The 27,988-nt window shown below is 50.9% G+C and overlaps 9 protein-coding genes across 9 annotated transcripts; all 9 read right to left on the bottom strand.

Moving 5' to 3' along the window:
- Positions 1-24: 24 nt before the first annotated feature.
- Aud_007985 (uncharacterized protein) lies at positions 25-1,188 on the bottom strand (the record flags this gene model as incomplete). The annotated part of the gene is made up of 1 exon (XM_043292871.1): positions 25-1,188. The coding sequence occupies one exon, from the start codon at positions 1,186-1,188 to the stop codon at positions 25-27; it is 1,164 nt and encodes a 387-aa protein (XP_043148806.1).
- Positions 1,189-2,072: 884 nt separating this feature from the next.
- On the bottom strand, positions 2,073-5,179 carry Aud_007986 (karyopherin beta; the record flags this gene model as incomplete). The annotated part of the gene is made up of 8 exons (XM_043292872.1): positions 2,073-2,259; positions 2,314-2,422; positions 2,476-2,713; positions 2,779-3,111; positions 3,166-4,011; positions 4,071-4,877; positions 4,962-5,020; positions 5,140-5,179. The coding sequence occupies 8 exons, from the start codon at positions 5,177-5,179 to the stop codon at positions 2,073-2,075; spliced, it is 2,619 nt and encodes an 872-aa protein (XP_043148807.1).
- A 1,675-nt stretch (positions 5,180-6,854) lies between these two features.
- Positions 6,855-9,656, bottom strand: Aud_007987 (putative anaphase-promoting complex component Cut20/Apc4; the record flags this gene model as incomplete). Its single annotated transcript, XM_043292873.1, has 7 exons — positions 6,855-7,213; positions 7,277-7,426; positions 7,482-7,548; positions 7,601-8,338; positions 8,389-8,959; positions 9,011-9,353; positions 9,407-9,656. 7 exons carry the CDS (start codon positions 9,654-9,656, stop codon positions 6,855-6,857), a joined length of 2,478 nt encoding a protein of 825 aa, XP_043148808.1.
- A 522-nt stretch (positions 9,657-10,178) lies between these two features.
- On the bottom strand, positions 10,179-12,162 carry Aud_007988 (uncharacterized protein; the record flags this gene model as incomplete). Its single annotated transcript, XM_043292874.1, has 3 exons — positions 10,179-11,819; positions 11,870-12,080; positions 12,131-12,162. The coding sequence occupies 3 exons, from the start codon at positions 12,160-12,162 to the stop codon at positions 10,179-10,181; spliced, it is 1,884 nt and encodes a 627-aa protein (XP_043148809.1).
- A 2,496-nt stretch (positions 12,163-14,658) lies between these two features.
- Aud_007989 (uncharacterized protein) lies at positions 14,659-15,726 on the bottom strand (the record flags this gene model as incomplete). The annotated part of the gene is made up of 1 exon (XM_043292875.1): positions 14,659-15,726. The coding sequence occupies one exon, from the start codon at positions 15,724-15,726 to the stop codon at positions 14,659-14,661; it is 1,068 nt and encodes a 355-aa protein (XP_043148810.1).
- A 782-nt stretch (positions 15,727-16,508) lies between these two features.
- Positions 16,509-18,354, bottom strand: Aud_007990 (Zn(II)2Cys6 transcription factor; the record flags this gene model as incomplete). The annotated part of the gene is made up of 3 exons (XM_043292876.1): positions 16,509-17,384; positions 17,450-17,593; positions 17,653-18,354. 3 exons carry the CDS (start codon positions 18,352-18,354, stop codon positions 16,509-16,511), a joined length of 1,722 nt encoding a protein of 573 aa, XP_043148811.1.
- A 705-nt stretch (positions 18,355-19,059) lies between these two features.
- On the bottom strand, positions 19,060-20,964 carry Aud_007991 (multicopper oxidase; the record flags this gene model as incomplete). Its single annotated transcript, XM_043292877.1, has 3 exons — positions 19,060-20,125; positions 20,183-20,654; positions 20,712-20,964. 3 exons carry the CDS (start codon positions 20,962-20,964, stop codon positions 19,060-19,062), a joined length of 1,791 nt encoding a protein of 596 aa, XP_043148812.1.
- Positions 20,965-22,232: 1,268 nt separating this feature from the next.
- Positions 22,233-23,119, bottom strand: Aud_007992 (uncharacterized protein; the record flags this gene model as incomplete). The annotated part of the gene is made up of 2 exons (XM_043292878.1): positions 22,233-22,466; positions 22,547-23,119. The coding sequence occupies 2 exons, from the start codon at positions 23,117-23,119 to the stop codon at positions 22,233-22,235; spliced, it is 807 nt and encodes a 268-aa protein (XP_043148813.1).
- A 1,003-nt stretch (positions 23,120-24,122) lies between these two features.
- On the bottom strand, positions 24,123-27,981 carry Aud_007993 (uncharacterized protein; the record flags this gene model as incomplete). The annotated part of the gene is made up of 5 exons (XM_043292879.1): positions 24,123-24,284; positions 24,343-26,297; positions 26,344-26,445; positions 26,641-27,183; positions 27,378-27,981. 5 exons carry the CDS (start codon positions 27,979-27,981, stop codon positions 24,123-24,125), a joined length of 3,366 nt encoding a protein of 1,121 aa, XP_043148814.1.
- Between the last annotated feature and the right edge of the window lie 7 nt (positions 27,982-27,988).

Here is a 27,988-nt window from a genome sequence, read left to right on the forward strand (position 1 = left end):
GAATTCAGTAAGCAGTATTATAATTCAACAATGATCCTCACAGTCTGACTCGCAGTCCGTCTCACACCCTTCAGCGTGGCGCCGCAGAGAAAGCAACCCCTGTGCATCTAGATGGTCCAGCCAGCTGGCGTACCAATCCAAGAATTCTGGAATAGAATCAAAGCGCGCCTTCCGGCCGTACAGAATGCTAGGATTTTTAATCTCAGCCTGAAAAACAACCACCCGCCACCCCCAGTCCCGGATGTTGGCAGCATCCTGGATGTCATCATCCTCATCGTCATCTGTCAACAGCCGGCAGTACGCATACGCACTATACCACGCCGGGCATCCATACCGCTGGTTAAATCCAATGCCAGTGATAAAGCCAGCCCTGACCTCTAGGTCCTCATCGACAAACGCCTCCAGACACCCATTGAACACTTCATCTTCCAACATCTGCTGCAAGCCCTCTTGTTCACGCTTTAGTAGCTCCAGATCTGCTAACTTGTTGCATCTCTGTCCCTCTTTAAGTCTGTCCAATTCCTCGTCCTTGACCCCAGCTGACCAAGCCGGCGTGAACGGCCCAATGCCCGAGAGCCGGAAGTCAATGTCCACCACCCCCTGCGCATACTTCAGGAACAGGGCTAGCTCGTCACACCGCGGGATAGTCATCGGCCTGTGGTCTTTGTGGGAATTACACGCGACGTCAAGCTCCACCTCGTCTTCAGGGACGATCGCGTCCGCCTGCCCCTGGCACACACGCTGAACTGTATTGAGGTACATCTGCCGCCACTGCTCTGTGCGCAGTAGGGGCGGGAGCACACCGTCAACTGGTTCAGGGGATGGCAGGGCGTTGAGAATAGTAGGGATATCGAGGTCGGCGACTGACGTCTCCTGGGGGATTCGGATTCCACCACGTTTCCCACGCGTCTCGGGGTCTTCGTCGTCCCATTCGAGATAGTTCATCCATCGGTACTTGCGGAGCCGGCGGCGCTTCTCCTCTTCAGTTGCTAGACCTTTCGCTTCGATTTCATTGATGAGGTCCTGGAGGAACTTTTGGTTTGCGGCGGCCATTCTGCTACGGAAGCGGGCGATGGCAAGGCGCATGATTTCGTCTGCGTTTGCGTTTGTGTCTGTGCCTGCTAAGGCTGAGACTGAACCTGCCATTGGTGTTGTCGAGGACAGCTTCGTGTTCTCTGCATCCGTCATTATCGGTCGTCTTTTTTTTGTTGTTGTTGTTTTGTTCTTTCTTCTTTGTGAGTGAGGAGAGGGGAAAGTGAGAGTAAGAAATTGGGAGACTGGGGCTTTTGAACATGGAAAAGGTTGGTTGGAGTGGGAGAGACCGCAATATTACATAGCCAATACACAGAACGATTCAGCCGAAGCGAGTAATATGTTGGCTACTCATACGTTTATTAATGTATCATTTCCTCTATACAGATTTTTCCATCACACTTCAATGTGAGAAAGGGCAGGATTATACGGGACTTTCAGTGTCAAAAGGGATTCATCGCTATGTTTCTCTTGGAAGGGGTTACATGACTTCTTGGGGCATACATGACGTTCGCAAAAATGCTAGGGAGAATCTTGGTCTAATTAAAACCGCCATAAGGAAAGGGAAAAATGGAGCGGAAGGCAAGGGGAAATGGTGCTAGTAATAAAGTGGGGAGAAGGGAAGGAAGGCCAGAAGATAATAACAGGGAGTGAAGGTGAAGGGTGATTCCGAAAAAGAACAGTGTGCCCAGCGGATGCCTGCATGGTTGGGGGAATTGGGAATAGGGAGGAATAGGGCAAAAAAGGTTGAATCGGATCGTAGGGGCGTGATACTTCAGCTCAAAAGAACTTCGATCATATCAGGGTAGGGCGGTTTGCCATGAGTGCCGACGTGCGATGCGCTCGTGGATAGGAACAAGTAGCTTGCAACATGTACATGCTGATGTTCAGTGCCCTCAGTGAACTGTTCTCACATCAAGGGTACGGGCAACGGGCACGGCGTGACTTCCCATGCGGCACCTTATGTAAAGTGCTTTCAGTGCAAGGGGAGCCGTGTCCTAACAGCAAAGGTTGTGTAGCATGGCCGGGATAGAATGCATTTAAGCCATGGCAGCCGCCGTGGATAAGTTGACCTGACGCTTGACCTGCTCGCGTGTCCACCGAGCGGTGTCAATTGTACGAGGGCTGTATTCCCGGTTGTTCCTAGTCTCCCTAACAAGCGCGGTGACCCAATCATTGCGGAAGAAGCTGGCGAACTCCCCATTGGGGAATGTATCTGCAAGATCACTGGAAGCTCGTTAGAAAAAAGGTAAAAAAAAAAATGAGCGGGAGAAGCCATACCCAAGAACGCCCATAGATGCCCTCATGAGACCCTCACTACGGCTCATATCCTGCGAGATGAGGTGGAGGAGCTGGAAAATTGATTCAACATAGGGCTGGAGCTGAGCGGCTGCGACATTATTAGCATAAGTCAAGTGTCATCAATCAGATATCACTACGTACCCTGGGGCTTGCCCTTGTAGGTCAGAAGGATACCACCCCAGGCATCCATGATGCCCTCACGAAGCGAGACAATGTAGTCAAACATTTCCAGAGATACGTCGGTACTGGCTGTGACGGCCGATGCCTGCTGAAGGACCTGGGCAACGACAGGCAAGTATACATCGAATTGGGTCCCAATGGCCTGGGCAATGTCTCCAAAGGTCTCGAGAATCGCGGGCTTAAGCTGATTGGTAGCACTCTGTGACGCCGCGTTAGCAAGTGAATTTTTTCTAAATTCCGCATTATCTCATCCTGGTGTCTTACCCTCAAGTTGTTCAGCAAGTAGTTCATAAAGGCATCGCAGTAGGGCTGGACCTTCTCGTTCAAGGCACGGGCGATATCACTGACAAGACCAATGGCCATGGAGCAGAGGGCTGGCTCTTCCTGGTTGCCAAGAGCATTGTACAGGAAAGGAGTGAAGGATTCCATGTACTTGACAAACTCCTCCTCCAGAGCGCTTGCGATGGCACCCACAGTGGCGAATACCACGTCGGGAACGCTGGACTTGGGAGGAACGGTGGAGAGAACCTGGAGCATGACGTGCATGATGCGGTCCGCCTGGGGCTTGATCCCCGTTTCAAGGCGCTGAACAATAGCCTACCGACAAGTCAGTATTGGAAACTCTCCTGAAGGCGCATCAGGAATTCTTACCAGGAGAACACTGGTCAATGAGGTTTGCATCTCCTCCAGGGTGATACGATCCTCGACACTGACAACCTGTTGCTGCATGGGGACGGTCTGCTCCAGACGCTGGATCATAACATCGGACAGCGTCGCAACCAGCGGCAGGCTGTCGTTGGCGGCGTTGGTGACGAACGAATTGAGCACCTCATATCCAGCGGTGCGGAGCTGGTTGTCGGCATCCTGCCTCTCTGTGAGGGTAAGGAGGGACTTTACACTGTCCTGGAAGTGCTTCGACAGCGGGTTGGTGTGAGCACCGACATCACCGGCGAACCGATCGGCAACGTTCATCAAAGCCCAGCAGCAGGAGCTGGCAATCTTGGGGCTACTAGCAAGGCCGTTGAAAAGGCAAGTAATAAGGGGTTGAAGGTGCACGTCAGGGTCAAGGGTCTCAGAGCAGAAGTCACAAACGCGCCCGAGCGCGTAGGCCGTAGAGTCACGGACCTGGATGGAGCTATCCTCCATCATGCTAATCAGAACACTCAGGGCCTGCTTGATCAAAGGCTCCAGGACCTTAGGGTCGGGACCGTCCATAATAGCGCCAAATGCAGCAACCGCGGCATCACGGTGACGCCAATCCTCGTTGCGAATGTTCTCCTCGACGAAGCTCAGGACAGGCTGGATGATATCACCCTGCACGCACTGAGCGTAAAGCTGCAGGGCCTGGTAAGCCGCCCGGGAAATGTTGTACTCGTCCTCGGTGGCATCCTCATCTTGTTTGCACATGCATTGCAACAGGACAGGAACAACTTCTCTGCAGGCGACACGGGCAAAGTTGAAGAACGGGCGAATTTCAGTGGCACCCTCGGCTTGGGCCTAGAAGAAGAAAGTGTCAGTTGTGTTCGGTACAGAGGTTTGAGGTGCGAAAAACGAACCGCGGCGTTGTCATCCTCAATGGCAATTTCCTCCTCGCACACGGTGCACCAAAACTCAATGGCGAGCTTGGCAACGTCTTCCTCTTCGCTCTTCATGCCCATGATGCTCAAGCCAAAGAGAGCCTTCTCCATGTAGAAACGCATCTTATCATAGTATGAGCCCATAATCCGGTTCAGGCAACCGAAAGCACCAGCCTGGACACGGAGATCATCGGCCTGCGTAGCCTCGCAAACAACCTGCATGATGTAGTTCCGTTCGCCCTCGTTCTCCATGTTGGAACGCACAAAGTCCACCGAATCACTGAGGGCCTTGATGGCGGCATTGCGAATGTCCATGTTGGGCTCCTCGCGCCGGGCACCCTGGACAACGGCGGTCAAGATGGCATTAGAGTGGGCAGCCAAACTTTCCCGCAGCTCTGGATCTTGCGACTCGCAAATGAAACCAATTGTGATGAGTGAAGCTTGTTTCAGCTGATCGGTGCCGGTTGCAATGCTCTGAACCAGGTGGTTCATCAGCTCGGGCCATTCGTTACGGGGAAGTTCTATGGCGGCGATCGAAACGATGAACTGAGCAGCAGACTGGCCGGCCCGGGCATCTTTGGAAGCGAGAGTCTTGAGCGCCATCTCCTTGACCTGCGCCTTTACGTCGGGGCTGATCCCCGAAATCCATCGCTCCTGTACCTCCCTTAACTTGCCGAGATCTCTGAAAGTGAAAGCGTTTTTCAAGGCCAGACCGGCGGCGGTTCTGATGTGCGGAGCGGCGCTTTCGTTTGCCAACTCTTCACCAAGGGTAGTGAGGTAACCGGCCTATAAGAAACACCAAGTTGATATTAGCAACTGGGCTGTCGGACATGAAACGAGAGGGGAGGGGAAAGGGTCGGCTGGACATACGAAGTCAACCTCCGCCGCGTGGAGGAGTTGTTGTTCAGCATTTGTACGAGTCGTCGCATCTATTATAGAGTTAAGCAGCCAAAAGTCAGTCTTCGATGCTCCTATTGGATGATATCTATGTAGATTTCGAAAGAAAAATCTTTCGTATAATACAGGGGGGTCAAGGTGAGCAACATACCTGGCGACAGGGTGCCCTCCAACACTTGAGTGACGTTCATGTTGCCTTAAGCGGAAATCGCACCCAGAATCACAGGGAAATGGAGGAGAAGAGGACAGGGAAAGGCGGGGGAAAGAGAAAGATAGGGATCGCTTGTTGACTTGACCCAGGATGGATAGTAAAGGATCGAGAGAAAATACTTGTCCACAAACAAAAAGGAGTGTTTGGTGTGGACAGTTGAAGAGTCAAAAGAAGAAGGGGGGAAAAAATAAACGATGTTGGAGGTTCAGATCAAAAAGGTTGTTTTTGTGGATATGACGAGGCATGCACCGGGTCGGAGAAGAGACCAGACAGCGGACCAAAGATGTGGTGAATGCACGCCAGAACAAGGGAGGAAATGGGAGAAAAAGCTATGAACAAAAAGCCCCCCCAAGAAACCTTTGATGACAGGCAGACGCTTGATGGGTAGTGTACTCTGTAGTGGGGTGGAGGAAGGACAGTTTTGGCAGGGATTTGGCTTTCCTGTGAGTTTTCTGGACGATATAAGGCTGAGGAGAGAAGCGAAGGCAGCAGGAAGTCGAAGGGAAGAGGATAGAGGGGCGAAGCTGATATTCTTTTTTCGTCTTCGCCTCTGGGATATTTTCCTTTCTTTTGATGCCAAATGGTAATGGTATGGAGACAGATGATGCTGGGCAAATAGACTAAGGCTTAAGGATGGATACTTGATCGTACTCTGGACTCTGTACCTACCTTACACCTACAGAGAGATCCGGTGTCTTTACTGGACGCTGAGACGCACTTGGGGCTGCTGCCCGGAGCTGCCGTCAACGCTGTGGCCTACCATTGGCCGGCGACCGCCCATCCGAGAATGGAGCTGTCACGTGATGCCACATTTTACGTCCATTTCGACGCACCATGACAGACAGCAGGCAGCTGTATCAAATAATCGCAGGGGATGAGATTAATATTACTTGACTGACAGTACTTTTCATTCTTTTTACCCGTAACCATAGAGAAAGAACCTCTGTCTATTCTGTTCTCCGCAGGTCTACCTAGGTCTAAAGTCACTTTCGTCATTACCGTACTTGTAATCCCCTACCTTACTACCTCAGGTACTTACGTATTGTGGCTGCCCCTCCTCTTACATAACCACTGCTGAAGAGTAAACACAAGGGGGGAAAATTCTTCCTTTGCTTGTTTTCATTTTGCTGCATTGGAGGATCATTTTCCACAGTGTTTGCGTTGGCCCAGGCGACCGATCGCCCCCGTCAGGGCGTCAACCCCAATCAGCGCACAAATCCTCACACTAGTCGGACTTAGGACTGAAGATTCTGTTATGGATTGGTTTAGGATTCTAAAGAGATCCACTGGTTGATGGGGCTGAGAAGATTTTGGATTGTTTTGAGAAGAAAGAAATTCGAATCCTGATTGTAAACACTAGACTAAACTAAACGGACACAACGGTGATTCTGAAGAAAGAAACAATGTATCGAACACGGTAGAAGGTTGGGATTGTACTGTACTTGCTATCATACCGAGTATTTCGATGGATCATAGAATGTAGAATCTAGCACAGTACGACCTCATGGCCACTGATGTAACCGGGAATGCGTATGCGTCTCACGGTGAAACCAACCCTCATACTCTGGATGAATTAGTATGAAACATGAATTTGAATGGCCTTCTTTAGATAGAACAGCCTTGCGAAGCTTTCATTGAAGTCATTATTATGCTATCTATTCGCTCTCCTCATCCTCATCAGCCATCTCAGCATCCATGTCCAAGACTTCATAGCGCAACCCATCGTCGTACAAGACGCAGATCGCCCGGCGACCTTTTCGTCCGTTGACGTCGAACCTCAAGGGCCTGGCCTTCTGACCGGATACAGAAAAGGCATGCTTGATGAGGCTCGCGTGCGTGGAATGCGGCGATAACAAGTCCAGAGTCGTAGCATCTGTTGTGGGTTGAGGTGAAGTGGAATCAAGCAGTTTGTCGCTGTAGGTGATGAAGAAAGAAGACGGCGAGCTGAAGGCTCCTTCGTTATCGAACGTAGATGCCGGATGAAATGGGATGTTCAGCAGATAGGCAGATCCTTCTACTCATTCCAGGGTAGTTAGTGACTTTGGGGCGAAATAGGCGTGCGATGTTGATAACATACCGTTATTCGACCAAAGGAGCATCATGGTATCGTCCTGCACGAACTGAATCTGGCGGATTTCCCCTTCCTGCAGATCCAGCGCTCCTAAGCAGATTTCCCGGGTAGAACTGACTCCATTCTCGGAGTCTGACACGACGCGGTAGATGTAGACTAGGAGCACAATAGTAAGCATTCATCAAAGCACATTGGAAGGTCACAAGCTTACGTAGATGATGTGACTTGACTGATCTCACGGCGATATAGATAACATTAACCGTCCCATCTTCGCTATTCTAGTGTTGATCCCGTTAGCAACAACGCATCTAGTCGAATCGGTACCCTTACCTCAGAGCTCATAGTGATATCAATAACCTCCTGATCGGCGTCCGGATGAAGAGCAAGAGGTGAACGGTGCAAGATACCTCTGCGTTGAGTTATCGCTATCTGCCCAAAGACTTTTTCAAACTGTAGTCCTAAGCGCTTTGTCAAGTCATTCATCTTGGGAAGCTCCGGCTGATTCGCATTGTTTTGGCCCTGATTCAGCTGCTCAAGAAGCTTTTTGAACGTGTCGTAGAATTGCAGGTCATCTGCAGCCGTCCACTTGTCTGACGCAGTACCAGAAGGCTTAGCAACTGGCACTCCCATCATGGGAAGCTGCTGGATGAAATGCTGGAGTGTGCTCTTGGTCAGCGCACCTCTAATGTATTTTAGAGTCTGTGGATAATCTATCATGTCTGTCTTTTCCATAAGTTCATCCAAAGTTTGTGACATGGGCTCGGCAGTCTGCATATCAATTTCATGGCGAAGCCACTGGGAGAAGGCGATGAACTGAGCCAGTTCCTCGTTGGCATTGATAAGGATCTGATGACAAAGGAGATGAAGACAATCAAGCGTCTCGACAATCGCATTGAGGTCGGTGGTTTCTAGGCCCAGCACTTCGCTGAGTTTCTGGAATCGAGACAGGCCAATAAGGCGGCTAAGTAGCACTTCGCATCGCTCAAGAGCAGGCAGTAGACACTCGTGCGTCAGCCGTCGGACGTTCTCGTAGCCGCTTGAGACAGCCTTTTCCCACCGTTTATGACCCTGTCGCGTTGTTAGCTTCATTTCGGAATAAGCGCACGATAGGAATATACCCTTTCGCCAACAATATCTACCAAAAATTCCTTCAGCGGCTCGAAGCAGTCGCCCGTCACCACAAGATGGTAAGCGGCAGTGACAAAGTCACAATGGCATTTCTCCCTCAGATCCTCATTGATACTGCGCATGTATCGAGCAGGCAACTCCTGCGCATTCTTCCACTCAAGCTCAATCTGCCTCTGGACCTGGCCGACATACCGGAGCAGATTCTGTAACTGGGTCGTCTTGTAGGCTAGAAGCGACAGATACCGACCAGATCGAGTGATAAAGCGAAGATCGATGGTGAGTAGATGCAGACCATTAGAAGAGTCAGGTGTCGACGCGCACGCCAGCAACGCATGCGTCGAGCTCAATGGATGCGACGCATGCTGGAGTATTCTGCAAGCAGACGAGCTGCCGTTCGATACCCCGATCTTGAACGAGCCAATCTCAAAGCAGTCAAAGATACGCAAATGGACAGTCCCATCATCGAACCCGACCAGAAGCACATCAACCGCATCATTACTATTTTTCGACGACGAGTGAAAGATCGCATCGATGGACGCCCGAGAGCTAAACACGTCATCACTAGCAAGCAGTCAACCACAGCGACCCTGAATCATCCTCCAAAATACTCACTCGCTTCCTGTCGCAGGCAACGTACTCAATTTTGGCAAGGAGCTCTCGATATCCAGCAAAGCCAGCTCGCGCGGTAAATCAGCCTTGAGCAGCGCGGCCGCCTTGGACGGCTGCGTATCCGGCGACAGCAGATCCGAGACAGTGAGTTGCCCCGCAGCGTCCTGCAGATGTCGTTGCGCAGCTTTGCTATCTGTAAAGTTGACACCCCAGCCCAGACAGGTGATGCTGACGGGCTGAGCGCGAGCGCCCGGCTGAGCCGCAGGGTAATGGTGCACCGTTTTACCACTGTACGAGCTGATCAACCGGACGGTGTCATCTGCACAAGCAACCGCCAGTAAATTCCCTGCGGCTCGTCAGCGAAAATCCTACCGAGGGAATAACAAGAGACAAACTGACCATTATCCTTCCACATCACCGCTCGGATCTCCCCGTCTGCTTCGTCCTCGCCCAAATAAGGATCTCCCTTAAATGTCCCCCCGAAGACCTTCTGCCCGTTCAGCCGGAAAACATGTAACTCTTCATCCTCTGTAACTAGGGCGATCAGGTCCATCGTGGGACAGTATGTCAGCGTGCTTGCCTTGCATTTTGCCGGCAGTGACTTTTCGCCCACGGGCGTGAGCTGTGGCTTGAAGACCTCTTCAGCCATGGTTATAGTTTATTTTAATCCATCCTCTGATGATAGAGAAGAATTTATTAGGGCGGAATGAGTATATTCTCAGTAACTATCTCAAGGTTGTTCCCGTAGTTGTTGGACGGATGCTGGAGTGGGTATTTTAACCGACGATGCTTGGCACGCGTTTGTCGCGTTGCTTTGCACTTCAGACCAGCGAACTGGTTAGCTCAACATATATTTTATCGGGACAGAAGGGAGCATGGCCATTAAGCTTAGGAGAGAAGCTGGGCAAGAAGTTGTGGCCAATTGCTTCTGATACTGTGTATCAGATGATCTAATAAGTGTTTCATGAATTCTATATCATCGTCTGGGTGAACGATATATTTTGTTAATCTAATTTGTGACCTGTCTAAGTAGGCACGGAGTACATCCACGTATATTCATAAATTTGTATATTTTAAAACACTGATCATTAAATCTATATTTTTTTTCTGTGTGCAAAGAATTGGCAATTGCTACAATGCCTGCATTGTTCACAGTATAACAACCCATCTCCTATTTCTCGCCAGTACCAGACTGGATCACGTTCCGTAGATAAGCCAATTCGTCCATCATATCCAACATAGACGTAGAAGCACAACTGAGGCGGTTGGGTACGTCCCTGTTGTCAGTAAGCGATGCCGTGTTGTTTTTGACATCCTCGGAAAACTCGATGGTGGACGCGTCGGGACTTTTCACCAAACCTAGTGTCTCGAAAGCATTCATGGCGCCGAAGAAAGCTGCGTGTCTTTTGGGGTCCCTCTCCACGTTGTACATGTCTTCAATACCGAGACCTGCCATGTCAAGATCAGACGGAGACAATGACACCGTCAAGCGGGGAAGAGGAAGGTCAAAGTGAGGTGAGTCGCCGGCAATGGAGGTCGAATTCGAATTCACTGTCAGGTGGGGGGTGTTTGGATCGCTCGCGTCGGAGGCTAAAGAGGGTACGAGATGGTCTGAAATTTCCGCGTCCCCGGAATTGCGGGACAGCTGGTTGTCGTTGTTGAAGGTGGAAGAGGAGGTCATGGACTCGGGAGAAATTATCTCTGTATCTGTACTCCATTCCGAAAAGTGACTTCTCTCGCAGTAGGAGCTGCCGACAACGGAGTCCTCCGTTTCAGTGAAGTCAGAAAAGTGACTTCCTAGGTTCTCGGTATCAAGTTCTCTCTCGCGGGCGTCGATATCGCGCAGCGCTTCATCCATCACCGATGAGGGTGAGTTGGGTAATGTGGGAAGCCGTTTTTCTTTGTAAGTGAACGGGGTAGGTGTCGTAGCATCGGGAATGGTGGCAGTTCTCAAGAATGACGGCGATTCTAAAGCCGCTAGGAGCTCTGCAGCCATGTATGAAAAAGTTTTTGAGGCACACTCTTCGCTCGCGCTCGTATTGTCGGGCTGCGTTTCAAGAGTCAGAGGACTCCTACACGACAGGTGCTCCATGGATTTTGTGTTAAATGCACGACGATCCTGAATGGACATTGTCAGAGGGGTTTCGTTGTCTGCAGACGCAGGTCGGCGGAAGGGTAGGTCTTCGGCGTGAAGGGCATTCTCGTATTGCCTGACGGTCGAGGCCGGATTGAAGTCATGGAAAGAATACTCTGGAAAGTCAAAGCGGCCTTTCCCACTACTACCGGTGCGGCATACTTCAGACGCATCTTTGACTTTTGAATCCAGCTCCCCGTCCGAGCGGTTAGTGTTGCTGAGGTCGGGAGAAGAAGCATTCAAATACCGGATAGCAGCCCGAAGGCCTCTCGATCTTGGGGGTGACACGGAGCGAGCAGCCTTGGAGCCAGAACTTCGCGGTGTTTTGTTTACGGAGCTACTTGGCTGGGAAGCCGCTCTATTGGTCAATGCTCCCAGAGGAGATGTATTGAAGGACCAAGCCGGGGTTGGCGCCTGAAGTAGTGGCGGCGATGTACGGAGACGGAGAAGCTTTGGCTTTGGCGGCCGACGTGGGTTCATGTACTTGTCCTCTGGGTTCATGGTTCGTATATCGGCCTTCCTGGAGCTCGGACTGTCTTGAAAGGAAGGTGTATGCCGAGTGTCGGGAAGGATAACGGGAACCTGGAGCACATTGAGCGGCTGACCGGGAAGCAACGGGCAAAGCGAGGTCACTGGCTCCGCTTCGTTAAAATACTCGACGTCGTTGTCCAACAAGTACTAGTTAGAACGTCAGTGTTGAGTTACGACGGACAGATTGAAGAACCCACATAATACCAATAAGTACCACCCATCTTGAGTCCACCAGACCGCGCTGGGGCCTGATGAGTGGGAGAGCCGTCACAGACTATGTCCGTAAATGTGTGGCATCCTCTCCAATGGCCTGGACCGACGCGGCGATCCCTTTCCATGGCATATGGTTTCGAGAAGTTATCCCATGACCCAAGCAGTTTGACGGACTTGACATTAGGACTGGTCGTACTGTATGGAGGGTCAGTTCAAGTCTAAGCGGGCTGTCGAGGGGAACATACAGCAAGAAGGTCATCAGTGTTGTTGAAGACATGATCGCAATAGATATCGCAATAGCTGAATAACCGAATAAACAAACGCAAGTAGAGAAATGCAGAAGATATATGCCGATTGATCAACGCTGAATTGCAAGTTTCAATGAAGGAAAAGTTTGAAGTCTTCCAAGCGATCTGAGTATTATATAGGAAGAGAATGAAAGACTGTCCGTTGTCTAGGACCAGCCCGGACAGCGCAAGTTGGTGAAGGCGAACTGAATGAAAGAAAAACGCCTCGATGTTTCGAATCTCGCTAGATGTCCGCTTGCTTTTTATGAGATCCAAGAGCTCGGTATCAGGGCTTGATTGCGCCGACGAATTGACAGAATTCAGACCGAATCCAAAGCTGTTAATGGTATCTGACAGACAAGTTCGGCTGCGACGCTTTGTAGTTGGCGTCTCAGTAGCCGCGACGACCACAATGACGGAAATTGGATGTTCCTGAGCGAGAGAGACAGGAGTGACGGGCGCCAATGAGCTTGATGGATGCGCAGCTAATGGAAGCGCCAGCGAGGGGGATCGACGAAACGGCGACAGTATATCAGCGCTTACGGCAGTTGTTGTGGTTTCAGGTTGGGAGGAAGAGATTGTTTGAGTGCTTGAGCACCCTCCACCGGAACTGAAGAGAGATCAAAAATTGACCGTTGGGATGGGACGGCCATCAATAGAAAATAAAATATGCGACGGGAGGTATAATAACCATTGAAACTTGAGCCATCATCATAAACAATCAACAGACAGGAGAAAAGCACCTTGATTATACGGTAGGATCCACTGGCTGCTGCAAGAACCACGTCACAGCCCTGTATGGCGATATCTGCAGGGGGGTGGAAGAAAACCAAGCGTCGAAGCTTGAAGAGGAGAAAAGGATTGGAAGAAATCCGAGAAACTACTCAGACTAGTGAAAAATAGCGACAGCACAGGGCCAGGGCGATGATAACTTAATTACCTTAAGAGGCTGGTTGTCAATATTCGGTCATCGGCCTAGCGAGACCGATTGAGTTCAGCTGAAAGTAAAGCCCTTGTTGAGGCCAATAATAGGCTGCGAGGACTTTGGCTCACATATAACGCCATTTATTATTAGTTAGTTATTATCCCCATCCTGATTACTGATAACCCTGCTTTGAATACGATCAGCAGCAGAGCCACAAATGCAGTCAGCCAGCCATGTGGTTGACCGGATAGTGGAGATTATTACCGCCGTCAGCTCAAGCCTTCTACTAACTACTGCTAGGTACACCCAACCCTAACATACTGCAGGAAATCAACCCTTCAATGACCTACAACATTCCTCTTTCCGATCTGTAGAATAGTCGTACCGACCAGCCAACTTCGAAAATGATCAATAAAAGAGAGATCTCCCACGTGAAAAACCATGTGTACTCTTTACTGTAGATATCGATCTATGGGTCATCTCCATATTCCCATCCGCTGGGCCATACCTTGGCAAAACACGTATTACCAGGGGCTCCTGCGTACCTAAGAAGTCAAGGTAGACATCAATCATTCTCCAAGGATAATCCAAGATGAAAAAAGATGTGTCAACTGCAATCTTGTCTACCATTTCAACACACAGAGTCCAAGTAGACTAGACTAGGACATGATCGGCGATGTCACACAGGGCCAGTCATGATAAATCAATCCCAACGCTATACGGATTACGGACAGACTCTGGACTACCTAGCTGAAGCATGTTTCACCGATCCCTGATCAAGCCAGATAGACTAATAAGAAAGCAGACATCCAGATCCAAATTGACCAGTCGGATTCCCCGCACACACTGAAAACCTCCTGGCGCTTACGGCCATGGCATGCAGGTACGCTCTTAGTGTGCTTCGGTGCCGGGCAACGGATTGCGGCAGATTGGGACACGTCAGAAACAGCCGACCATGGCGGTCAAACGGTTAAGTTTCTGTCATCCCCTGCGGAGTATTGATATCGCGGGATTTTACAAGACCTGATGTACGGAGTATGCCGAAAGCTTGTGAGTTGGGAGAATATCGTGATCTTGATTCCCATGGATCATCTTCAATAGTCCGGAGACGGCGGCGGATGGGTCCACTGTCTAGTGGTGGCTGAATGGACTCAACCAAATCTTCGAGCAATACGAGTACGGAAGATTCTTCCTTTTACCTATATTCCGAATGTGTTCAGCTGTACACCGACTTGGTTCGATTAATTTTGCCAGTTCAATAGGAACAGGACCCTGCTCATCTTCGAACAGCCCGGCGCTTACTGTGGCAGGTTACAGTCTACTCCCTTCACATGTGAAGAATAGCCCTGGCCAGAGCCTAGACTGGGGAAGTCTGAACCACAGCAAAGTCTGGCTGCTCGATTCACGCTGCTCGCAGAAGTAGAAGCATTAGATATGTGCGCCAAGTCCAAGCTGGAAACACAATAGCCGCCCTCAAGCTAATGAAACAACAACCAGAATAACAAAAGCAAAGAGCCACCACGTAGCAATCTCATCAAGCATTAAAAAAAGACACAACTGGCTAAAACGCCTTCCGCTTATCGTATTTCTTATGCACCGCGCCCATCGTGCACTTGAGGATGCCCTCCGCGCTCAGCGTCTGCCCGCGGCTCCCCCTCCACGGCACCGTATCGACAATGTCCCTCAGGCTATCCTCCTGAGCCATATGCCCCAGCTCATCATCCAGATCCTCCAGATACCTCCTCGCCCCCTCATCATCTCCAATCTGAAAGAACTGGATGCCCACCTGCCACGGCACAGCCCGACACGCATCCAACCGCTTCGCAACATCAACAATCACACTCTCCGCATCATCCGTAAATACCCCGTCCGTAATCGCAATAATATTCATCGGCTTCACGAACCTTGCCGGATCCCGCAGGTTCCCGTCCTCGTCCGTCGCGGCCGCCATCTTCTCCACGCGCCGCAGGTACGGGGTCAGGATCTGCAGCAGCCGTTTTCCGTACGGCGTTGGCCCACGCGGCCGCACGCTGTTGAAGATCTCCTGCACGTCTGCGGCGGTCGTGATGTTGTGGTATGCGCCCGTGGAAGTGGCCGTTGCCTCGCGGCGGTGGTTGAGAAAGTAGATGTCGATTCCGTCCTGGTCGTACCGCGTGCAGATGGGCGCGATGGCGGCCAGGGCCTCCTCGGCTTCTTTCCACCGCGCGCCGAGCATGCTGGAGCTGTCGTCGACGACGAAGATCGTGTCAAACTCGCGGAGGAAGGCGTAGGGTGTGTCGCCTGCGCCGCTGGTGAAGGAGGCCGTCGAGCCCGGTGTATGTGCGGCTGGTGCTGGTGCTTGCGGGGTGTAGGGAGGCGGAGACCAGACATCGACGTTGCTGGTCTGCACGTAGGTGTTTCCTTTGTTGGGGGTAGACCTGGTTCCTTGGTGGGTGGTCGGTCTTGAGGCTGAGGTGCTTGAACTGCCTGCTACTCGGGAGTGACGATGACCCATTGTGATTTCTGGATTGTCGTTGATAGTATAAGAGGGTGGGAGCTGGTGTGGTAGAGATTCCGGCGCGAGAGATCCACCAGGAGAAAGGGAAGGGGGAGGAGATCGAGACGTGAATCTTCCAAAGAGAAGCGGCATTGAGATCGGGAATCTGGATGATGCTCGTGGTATGCAATCGGCTCCACAAAAGAGGGAAAATATGATGCCTTTCCTTGGTTGTGAATGGAGTCGGAGTCAGAACTCACTGAAGAGGCAGTCTCAACCACAGTTCTATGGATCTGTCAACTAATGATCTCATGGTTTGTTCTCTTGCATAGGTACGAATACTACTTTCTTTTATCTACTCATGACCCTTAGTATCACGAGCAATGAAGGCATATACAAGGCAGACTAGGACTATCGTGCCATTATATTACCACATGGGAAACTGTCTATGTGCCCAGGCTAAGAAGGCTGAGCTTAGAGAGTCAGGATCTAGGACCAAGCCTTAGTAGGTAATACAAGGGCTGAACCCCGGATTCCGAGACCAATATACGAACGACTACTCAAGTTAGACAAAGCAATGAGGCTTAGTCGAGTAGTCAATAATTCTGACTTAGTTACAGTAACCCTTGCTCCCGTATTGTGGTGTGCAGTGGGTAAGCCTTGCAGCACTGCCCCTCCGCAACTGTGAACAAGGCTGTGTAGCTGCCTCAGGAACAAATGAAACCAGAGCGTGCAGTCCACCAGAAGGCTTTGATCTAAGCTTTATGAGATATGGATGAGGTGGATTATGTATATGAATGTGTCATTTACATCATGTACAGCATAAATCATCTGATAAGGCGCCTCACGAGACAGAACGATCGTTCATCCAATACGCCAGATCGCCCAAGACTATACACCTATATTCAATCAAATCACTCCCACAAAGGAAGCAATTATTCAGCCTCCAAATGCTTCCAAGTAGTTGCCAAAACTATGTTCTTCACAATGGCGGAGCTCTTCTCCTCAATGAGCACCCCGTCATCGCCCACGCCGTCAAAGACCCCCGCTTCGGATTCTAGAACATCAATCAAAGCAAGAGCCTGATCGATCCCCATACCGTGCCCGATGAGCCGCAGACAGTCAATGCCCCACTTGCGCAACGGGTGATTCTTCCCCTCGCTTGCGCCAGCCATTACCAGTGGCCACAGTAGCACGAGACCTGCGGTGTGACTCTCATTGATGGAGACAGAGCCTGTTTGGCTCTCTCCCGTGCTTCCAACGCCAAAATGGTAGGGTACGCTGGCGCAGATGTCCGTAGCCAACTGCCGTGTGGTGCTGCGGATCTTGAAACAGTGACTTTGCAGTTCGCTGGGAGATGCCCCCGCTGACTTGACGAACAATCGCCGCAGGCAGCTCAGTATTATCTCGGAGACGATGATGCGCGCGCAGCGATACTGGTTCCATGTATGGCAAATCCAGAGATCGCTGTAGATGTGGTATTGGTTGTTGTATGGGAGTATGCCACGACAGAGTCTCTTGAACGCGGCGTCGGAGTAAGTATTCTCGACGGTGGTGTACGAAAAGTCTGGAGGAAGAGATGCAAGCCAGGCTAGCAGTTCTGCTTCGATGTCGTAGGCAGCTGCTAGAATCTCTTGATTATCTGTCATGTACTTTTGTCTGACATCGGCGCGAAGGTTGGCCAATTGGCCTATGATGTAAATCAGGCGATCACCGTAAGCATCTGTCTGTGGACGGAGAAACATGCCAAGTGGTGCACATTCGAGCACCGATGGTGGCACGTGTACGCTGAGCTGTAAGCAGCTCGTAATCTGCGAGTGTCAGCTGTCATTCAAACAAAGATACCTCAAGCCGCAGGAGCCAGCGAAGCACGTACTATCTGAAACCGCAGCTGGACGAACAGCTTCAGACCCTCTTCATTCTGTACTTGCTCTGGACCGCGCAGCTCAAGAATCGCCGCGGCTCCGCGAAGATGGTTCGTCCACTTTTCAATATTTTGTGTTGTCCGGCTGGTAACGACCTGGAATATTGTCTGAGCCATCCATGAGCAGAAAAAGAGGGTTCGTCAAGTCCGCTTACCTCAAAAATTGCCAGCATCAAGACCGCCCCCAGTGTCGAATTGGCTTTCACTTCTGCGGGATCTGAGACAGCAAACGCTAACATTTGCAAAGCGCAGCCATATTCCGCTCCTGCAGCAATAACCATCGACGTGTCTTGTCGGACCCGTCCCAGCATCGCCGTCCCCACAGCACCGACACTCGCCTTCATAGCCTCCTGGCTCACAGAAAAGCCCGAGCTGGCAAGAAAGTCGGGACGTAGATCTATCATCCAGTGGAACCCAGGCCACCGATTGTACTGAATGAAGTAACAAACCGCCTCATCCTGCGTGGTCTGGTGCGACGGCTGGATCCTCCTCAGCGGCTGGCGCTCAATCAGCTCAGTCTGCACTGGGCTCTCATCGCCGAAGTCAATCACATCGCTACTCCGGCTGGCCGAGACCGTCGTCGCACCGGATGTAGACTCGGGGCTACTCTCACTCGGCGAAAGGGTGCGCCTGGTCTTCCTTGCCTGCCTGGACTTGCGCGCGGCAGCACTATTACGGGCCTTCCGGACAACCTGCTGACTTTCATCACGGAACATCAACGACAGCTCGTCCCGGTAGCCGGGACAGACCCGGTTGCCTTTGAGACATTGCGAACAAGCAGGCCGTTCCTGGTCGCACCGGATCTTTCTCGATCGGCATTGGCCGCATCCTTTGCTGGGTTTCCCACAGAAGACCATAGTGAACCAATAGTTTTTCTATTCTGTTATTCAAGAACAAAAAGCGGCCGGTCGCACAGGCACAGTTGTGGATGCAGAAACCCGTTCCTGAATAAGTAAGCTGTGCGAGCAAGTGATTGGTACCACCGGCGGGCACAGCGGAGAAGGCGGGTCGCGGTGTATGGTCTGAGCCTTGCAGGTGCTAGCGACAAAGCTATCGCGCGGTTGAGAACAAATTATCGAGATGGAAGATCGTGTTCACTACTACAATGAACCAGGATAGAATAGAGATGCTCAAGAGGGGGATCCTCGTCATGGTGGTCCGGTTCCTGAAACCTCAGGGGCGTGCACGACCCCACACGACCCCATTTGGCCAAGTTGTGGGGTTAAACTCAAAGTTCGGCGGTTTCCCGAGGTAATCACTTATCACACGACTGTGGCTCTGTGTCCAACTTTCAGGTTAACTGTCTTAAGTACCTTATGGAGTTTCAGATGTCAGACTACATGGAGGTCGATCCCTCATACAAGTAAGGAGTAGCCTGTGCGGGGTATCCATTAACTTGCCTGAGGTATGGTCGGCCAAGAAAGTCCACGCTCTATATTATCATCTCTCCTCGACCATGTATCTACCGGAGGTCTCGGAAAAGTACCTTCGTGTGGCTGTAAGGCTGAGCTCGTAACATCCCAGCGCAGGCATATGTCACTCCGATCACTATGATCCTATCACTATGATCCCGAGGCAGCGAGCCGGTACTCCTCGGGAAAGTCCACAGGCCACTTATCTACCCCGTCCAACATTGCCAGCGCCATACCGCCGCTCAGATGCACCTGAATGTGACAATGAATCAAGAATGCGCCAGGATTCACAACTTGATATCTTATCGCCAACCAAGTGGGGCCAGATACACTGGGAGGCGTTACGAATGTGTCCCGTATTTGCGGTGTCTTAAAGTTGAAGCTTTCCGGAATGTACTTCATCGCCTCGGCCACTGAGGTATAGTTGAAGACTCCATTTCCTTGACCAATGACGAAAAACTTGTTCGAGTGCTTGTGAATAGGGTGTGGTGGCTGTAAAGGGTCGACCACTCTGAAAATGAGATCGATCCAGGTTCCGTTACGCGTTGAAATCGAGAGGTCGGGCTTGGCGGCGGAGCGATTGAACAGAAGCGGAGGCGATTCCTCCACGGAGAGCGGGAAGCTTGAGTTTCCAAGCACCCAGCGGTAGGACGCGTTAAACCGGGCGACGTCTAGGAAGAAGGTCTGGGCAACCTGTTGCGCCGGTACCTCCACAGGGAAAGGGTTCACCATGCTCTCATCGAATATCACGACGTCCGCTGTTGTGTTTGCGCCGGTGATGTCGATTGATGGCTGCGAAGGACGACATTGAGCTTTGAAAGGCGTGTTGTAAGACAAGCTCACTTTGCCACTAATAAGTTGGTTGATTCCGGCGTTCGCTATACGCACGGTGTAGTCACCAGCCGGTTTATCCAGCTTCACCATGATTGAATAACGGTTGCCGTTGGCAATGGTGACGGCATCCACTCGAACGGGGACGACATATCTTCCATCGATGGCGTATATATACATGGGATGTTCGTCGATTGAGAAAGTGAGCGTTGACACACCAGCAGCACTGATTAGGTCAAAGCTGGCGTACGAAGCGAGTGGGTCAACCAGGTGTAGCTCGCTCGAGCCCTGAGACGGAGTACAGCCAGAGTACACAGTCGGTGGACTGGCACTAAAATTATGGGCGAAGTTTCCTTGGAGCAGTGGAATCGTCGGGGGAGCGCAGCTGGGAGAGTCAGCTTCAAATAGATAAGTTGAAGTGCCGTGTCTCTTTCACACTTACCCAATATCAGTCAGCGAAAAATTTCCCAGGAATGCCCACTTTGTCGCACTATACTGATCTAATGTATGGCGGTCCAGACACTGTACCGAACCCCTTCCATTGACTAATAACGCATTCACACAGTATGCGTCTAGTCCACTTGCCTCTTCCGCGTGCCACAGCTCCTCGGATGTCAATTGGCGCCAGTCACTTAGCACTAACGGGGTTGTTCTTTCTTCGGCTCGACGCATGGCCTTGACTTCACGCGTACGATTGGTTATCAACCTAAAGGGCTTCTCCACTGCGTCATCAGGACGGATATAAATCGCTCCGTATAAGCCATCATCAATATGCCCTCTTCTGTGTGCGTGATACATATAGCTGCCATACTGTCCAGCATTCCACTTGTAAAGAAAACTGCTGCCGGACGGAATTGGTCTTTGTGAAAGACCAGGGACTCCATCGGACCAAGGCGTTCCCGTTTGGTCAATTCCTATTAGGCGAGAGGCGTCAGCCTTGCCTAGCAATTGTTGTCATTGAATAGGATTACCATGAAAATGGACTGCGGTAGTAAACGGAAGTTGATTATCCACCATAAACTCAACATCATCCCCCTGCCGCAAGTACAATGGCGGAGCTGGAAATTGGCCGTTGGTGAGAATCATCTTCCGGGCAATACCAGCTGGAGCCCAGTCCTCCCATGTCAGAGTGATTTTGAAGCGCACCACACTAGCTGATCCCCATGAAACAAGGCATAACAGAAGCAGGGCTAGAAATGCTAGTCCATCGCGAAAGGAGCCCATGGCGAGGACTGAACAGATGTCAACTCAGCGCAAATGCAACAATGTGAGATAACATAATGCAACAGCGGGAATCGATGCTTTATTACCTCCGAAGAGCGTACCAGGCTGCAGTGTCCCGGTTCATCTCTGAACAAGTGGCTAGGATGGCTGATAAAATTTCCGATTGTGCGCAGTGTGACCTCGTCCAGATGCAAGAAGACCAGCCCAGGTTCATTGATTAGCTGCACGATTCCATGAGCCAAATGAGCCTCCTCAGCTCAGCCATATTGTGCAAACCGGATCGCCGGGTCGGTGGCTGATCGATTGGGAAATATCACGTCCATATTGAATAATAGACTCTGTTAATTGAGATGTCCGGCAAATCACTTCGAGCCACGGCATTGTCGGTGTGGTTCGATTCTCGCTTTGTTGACCATATCTCTGACGTGCAAGCACACGGTTCGCCGAGTCAGCGAAATCAGCCTTCTCGAATCAATAGATCTGCAATCGGGCCGCATAAATCACAACCGTGCGCACAGTAGACCATTCCATTGTAGCATGTAAGCCTGCAGATCATTGATACCATAGCGCAACTAATGAGTAGTGATTGCCGAGAACCTCAGAGCCTCTCGGATAAGTTGATGCGGCCATCGGTAGTTGGTACGGTCGTACGGATGCGTGTGGTCTTAATGGGCAAGGAGAGGGCGAAGGAAATTCAGAGCAGTCAGGAAGGTAGAATCAAACAAGATTAACATTTTGTCGGCTTTTGGCAACAACTCGCGGATACAATTTGGGGTGGTGGGCTTAAGTTGTTGTTAGTGTTCAGAAAAGGGCGGTTGCAGTTCGGCAAGGTCTCGGAAAAGTTCGACAACGTCTCGGAAGCTCTACGGTGAAGTAGAGACCGTAACAAAAATTGATGGCCAGCCCGCCTCCGTCAGGCAGATCTGGTTCGAAGTTCCGATCTATACCTTTTCCTCAGGGACCAAGGGAATAGTCAGGAGTTAAGGGAATTAGTTCAAGCCCCATGGGGTTCGGCAAATATATGGAACGGTCACAAAAGCCTACATATTCCACTTGGTCTTATACAATCCCCCTCAGGACGCCAGTTTAGGGAAGAGTAGAAATGTCTGCATACCATTTGGATCAACTCAATATCCTTAAAGGACGGCTAAATAGATGCCCTCATGCAATGTACTGTCCTGATATGGACGAAGGTCTTTCAAAAGGGCCATCCGAATCGACTCAGACCTTCAGTGGCACTGCTCAAGCGTTCAGAAGAAACACCGAAGCTACGTGCTAGAAACAATCATCCATCCCCGCTCAGTCTTTGGTTTCTGGTTTTTGCCCTCATATGGTCTACCAGGAACAAACTCAGGCGCATCCCCACGAAGCTTCGAGGCCGGAGTCGATTCGGCGAACATCACCCCTTTGGGACTCTTTCCCTCTGAAGACGGCGAGTATATCTCTGGAGGTGGCGAATCCGTGAAGCTCGGGTGAGGCGTAAAACGGGCTGATTCGAACTCCTAGCGTTCAACAGGTCAGTATCCAAAGGAGCCGAAATAATGGATTGAAGGAGCGAGTCAACAAGTTTGATCAAACTTACCAGTCGTCCGCTTGCCGTGCGAATTTCACGCAGAATCATCTTGTACTGGTTAACTTGCTCCCGCATCCGCTGCGCAAGAATAGGAGGAGGAGTAGTCATCATTGCATGAGTTGGATTCATGGCAGGATGGGGCCCCATGAAAGGCTCTTGCTGCGCATAACCAGGAGGAGGACTGTTCATCATTGCGTGAGCCGGATTCATGACGTGGCGCCCGGTCATGACAGGTCCTGGCTGCGCATACACAGCAGGCGGAGTGGCCATCATTGTATTGGGTGGGATCATGGTGGGCCGGCCGGTATTGACCGGTCCCGGAAGTCCTGGGACCCAGGCATTCACCGGTTGATGATGCTGATAAGTCAAAGGCTGGTTATTGAACGCGTTGATGCGAGGTCTGGGGGCAGGTGCTTGCGCGATCTCAGGAGGAACGAAGGGGACTCTCGGATCTCTAGGGAAGCGTTCTGCGTCTTGCACGAGGACTGGTGGGAATCGCTCGATGGTGCGGCCTCTCATTTGGTCTGGAAAATTGATCGTGTTGGTCGTGTTGCCAAAGTCGTTTGGCTGCCACTCGGCCATGTTAGCTACTCGACACACAAGAGACAGTCATAGCAGGATTGTTTCGATGGTGTTTTGGAAAGACTCGAAAGACAGACTCACCCGGTAGCGCTGATTCCTACGCTCCTTCCGCATGATGCTTGTTAGGGAGAATACTGAAGGATAAAGTTCAGGACGAGTTGATGCAGCAACGTAGGAAGTTGGAAAGTTGTTGTTGATTATCACTCCAGTATTGGGTAAGAAGAGGGCGACGTGAAGGTTCTGTTGCACACAGACAGTCAATGGTCATTCACAATATCTGGAAAGCCTTTGCCTAGAAGGGTGTTATGCAAGGCCACTTGAATGGACAAACAACCTAAGTATAACAAGTCTTTGTGATTCTGTCTTCATGTTTATCTCGCAGGAAAGACAAGTCGCTACAAAGCTGAGACTCTTTGTCCTTTGTGCCCTCAACGTCGCCTCTGTCTATCTTGTTGCGTGAGGAACATAGTGTTTATGCCTCTATTGGGCTTCAGTCTGATTCATTTTGGGGAAACATATTCAGAGCAGTTTAGAAGTTCAACTACACATCTCGTTGAGTAGGCATTTACTCATGATCAGTTCTTTTGCAGGGCTACGCCCCGTTATTTTCAATTTTCTAGTGTTTCTGCGGCTTTTTTAATTCATCATTGAAAGCAGAAAAGACCTGGGCTGCAGCGTTCACTCAGACAGAAGCCTTTTTTTTTGTGATTTTTGTTTTTTTGCCCAGTTGAAAATCAAAGGAGCATACAAGCAGAAGGAGCAACTGAAACAACCAACGAAAAGGAAACCATCATATGCAACCTGAGTTAGGGTTGAATGAAGGACAACGAAGAGATAAGTAAAGAAACGTGTGAATCGACTCAACGATGACCGAGGCCGGGGTATCAAAACGCAAGACAGAAACAGATGTCATTGCTCATTCATTCGTCAGTCATAAGACAGAAATCAGGTGAAAGTGATACTCCGTAATCGTCATCAGTCGTGCAAGTCATAAGTTGACGCTCTAAGAGGCGACTTTGGTCCGAGCTTGAAGGAACTTCTCGTAGAGAGTTCGCTCCGCAACGGTTTTCTTTTCCAATTTCTTGCGTAGCGTCTCCTCGGCTTCTGTAACAACCGCACGCGCGTTGTTCACAGTATCCAGTTGATGCTTGAGCGACAGAGTTTCCTGTGCACATAATTAGCGAAAGGGCCAGTCATAAGAGCTCTACAACAAGAAGACTTACCCGAAGCATCACTGCTCTCTTATTTCTGTCCGTCTCCTCACATATCTCTCGGAAGATTTGAGGAATGAAGGCAGAGATCTCCTCATCTTTCTGCTCCTTAGGAAGATTCCACCAATCTGCATTCGAGGCATGGGCTGTCTGGGAAGGAGCAGGGCCAGGAGATTTAGAGATCGCTACCTGTTCTTCTGCGATCTTTCTGGCCTGTGATGCCTTCTTGGAGCCGGTGACTGCATTGAGATGACGAGAAAGACGGGTCGAGCGCTGCGGGCTCCCAGTAGAAGCTGCCATCGCTGAACTTCTCCGGGACCGGCCATCTGCAGCAACTGGCGTTTGCAACCTAGGGTTTGTGGCCGCTCTAGTACGCGCTGACTTGGTAGGCCTAGCAAACGAGGGAGTCTGGTATTCCTCATAGACACGTGGTGAAAGGGCCGGGATCGAAGATAATGAGGAAGTAGGAGTCGGGAAGGCCCCGGGAGAGACATGGATAGGGACACTAATGCTGCGAGCACCCTTGCTCCAACCGGCTCGTTCGGGCACCCTGGGGGACTTGATTCGCGACTTAGAGGCTGCCATTGCCGATTCCAGTTTACCATCATCCTTATTAACACGATCGACTGCGCCGCTTTGAGTCTGGTCTCCAGACTCTTCTACCTCAGCGTCGGTGCTCTCCTCATTCTTCATACGTGCTTTATCAGCGGCATTTTTATGCTTGAAAATGTTGCGGAAGCTGTCAAGCATGCGATTGCTCCTCGAGTCTGGGAAGCGGCCTTTTCCGCGCTGTGTGCTACGTTTGTTTTCCGGCACAATATCGTCGAAGGTCACAGTCCGCTCCAAATCCGTTCCGCCGCCTGGGTTTGGTATATTGGGAGTCCGAGGAGTGGTCACGGCAGACTCTCCCTGGCTAGCGGGAACCGACTGTAGAGAGGACGTCCGGGTGGGATGCGGGCTGTCAGCGGCTGCTGCCCCCTTGACCCTCGCATGCGCCGAAAGACCACCACCAGTCATGGACCCGGTGATTTCTTTTGATTCTTGGCCAGTACCCTTACGGACAAGGCCAGCTTTCAGTTCAGGCAAAGGTTTGTCCTTGTTCAAGAAGGCACTATGTTCATCGGGAATCTTAGGCACCGTAGGCACCACGTACTGAGACTGAAGTCCATTCGGACTGGGATTGTGGAGATCAGTTAAGCTTGGGCTGCCCACCGGCTTTCGTGGAATAGAAATCTCATGTCCACTGAAGTCCCTTCTGGAGATATTCTCAAGAGATGGCCGCGGGCGGCAAAAGTTACGAGAAGCTTCAGGGGTTCTAGCAGGGCTAGCCTTTGCTTCATGACCTCCTTCAACCGATCTGGAACTCAGCTCACCGAGGCGTGCGTTGTGAGGGCTACCCTGTGTCGCAGTGCAGGGGACGTCTCTTTTTAGATCAGGAGACGGTATCGAAGACAGCTTCGGGGTGCCCATGATGACGTTTTCCGCCGACGCCGCGATCTGCAGACGTGGCCCGTAGAAACATTGAGCAGATCGCTCGAATTGCCGACGATTATCGCCAGTGTAACCGGTGGGCCTCTCAAGCTCGTCGTCATCATCCTGCTCACCATCCCAGTCGCCACTGGAGGACGATGTGGATGAATAGCGGGAAACCTCGTTTGCTATGTCTTCATCTCGTATATACCCCCACAGAGTATTGATCTGATGCTGAAAAGGCGACACATGACGCTCGCAAGTACTTTCAGCGACACGGGTTTCACCAGCCTCCTGTCCAGTAGAGCCACCTTCAGGCATATTCTGATGCTCCGTGCCAACCTTGCGGACCGCAACAGGAATTGAGCTGCGGTGCTCAGAAGTCACTCGCGTGCCTTTCTGTTGGCTTCCTCCAGTGCCCAACTTCTGGGAAGCCGGGGCAGGGATACGGGTTCCATGGCTTGCGTGTCGAGGTGTATCTTTGGTAGATTTTTTGTCTTTGCAATGTCAGCAAGAGCTATCAAGTGAGAAGGACGTGCGTACCTTGATTGAGAGCCTCACGTCTTGCAGACTCAGAAGAGATTGTGTTGTCTTGGTCTGATTTTGCAGGGGATACAGCGTTATCTGCGATTCTCTCCACCACTCCTGCATACGAGTACATGTTAGCATCTCTGCATATAATGTATGAAGTTGCTGATGGTTTAAGACTAAGTTACTCCTCAGCCACCACGGACTTGAGATAGCTGAAGAGACAGATAGGAGCACAGCAGCTCTTCCACATCATCGCAGGGTAATAGAAGGATGAAGAGAGTTATGAGTATGGAAACAGCAGTGCCTTACCATCAGAACCCGGATTATCAGTGTCGTCTGCGGTGTGATTGCCACCAGTCGAAGAATCAACAAAGGGGTCCTTTGACGCCGAACCTGGTTCCGGTGGCATCCTGGCTTTCTTCTGGATTCTCAGCGGAGTGATGGTTAGGTCAGAAGAAGTATCTGAGAAAGAAGATCGAGGTGAAACCTCGTGTACGTTATTGGGAGAAGTATGATATTGAAGGATGGATGAAGAGAGTGAAAGTGGACGACTATTCTGGTGCTGAAGGAAATAGGAAGTTGCTAAAGTCTCAGTTTGGGTGATGCCTTCGCCAGGGTTTCTGAAATTGGGATGTGTTTGAATAAGAGAGGCCACATCTGAGAAGAACAACAGGGACTGGCGCACTGTGCAGTCCTCGTCTTCATTCACTTTCGTAGGGCCGGAGCCGTCTTCGACCTTTGTACTAGTGCCAGCCTCTGGGAAAAGCTCTGCGAGCTTCGGAGAATCTGCCGCTCTGCTGTACACTGAGATTTCAGAGTATCTTCGACAGTCCCCCAGTGTGATGGCGCTTCCTATCTTCTGAGAGTGAGTCTTCCCTGGTCACAGGTCTCAGGTCTATCCACATACAGACAAAGTTGACAGCGGTCTCTTTTGAAGCCTAGGTAGACCAAGGAACATCGAGGCTCGCCTGAGCTCTTTGATCTCCTTGATATGATAAATTGGCTTGCACTGTGGGCTATCCACTCAGCGTCCCCTTGAATCTTACGACAAATGTCCTTGACAACACGTACCTCAAGAAGTCGTTCTTGCGCATCCTTACGCATCGCCTTTACAGAAGTCTTCAGCGCATGCAACGTCCTGAGCGCTCTGATATTGCTAAGGTTCTTCACGACACCTCTCACGCGGGCTTTCCTGACTTGATACCTCTTTCTGATCTCCTTCAGCATCCTCTCTTTTCGTGACTCTTTCTTGATCTCGACCGGTTTTGGCCGAAAGAAAAGCGGTTCAATCCCCATAATCTTAGGAATAGCAGGACCTGTATATTGACGCGGTGGCCGATACTCGACAGGGTCAATCTTGGCCGGAGTGAACAGCATAAATCGTGGGGCTTCCTTCGGCTGGGACTCGCCATCCTGCTTGCCATTCGATTCGTTGCTCTGGCTCTCGGGGACCTCGCTGGGAGGCAACTCATTCGCACCTTGCTTCAAGTTCGGTGCTGATGCTCTGCTTCTAACACCTGGTACATAGTTTTCCTTGATTGCCTTACGCGATCTGCCGCTGGCAGGAATATTTATGGCACTTCTTTTTGTCCTGAGATTGGGAGCTGAGCGCTTCCCTTTCAACTTCGCTGAACGTGGGTCGTTCTTCATCTTGAAT

Source organism: Aspergillus udagawae (assembly GCF_001078395.1).
Source record: "Aspergillus udagawae IFM 46973 DNA, scaffold_6, whole genome shotgun sequence".
Classification (NCBI taxonomy): domain Eukaryota; kingdom Fungi; phylum Ascomycota; class Eurotiomycetes; order Eurotiales; family Aspergillaceae; genus Aspergillus; species Aspergillus udagawae.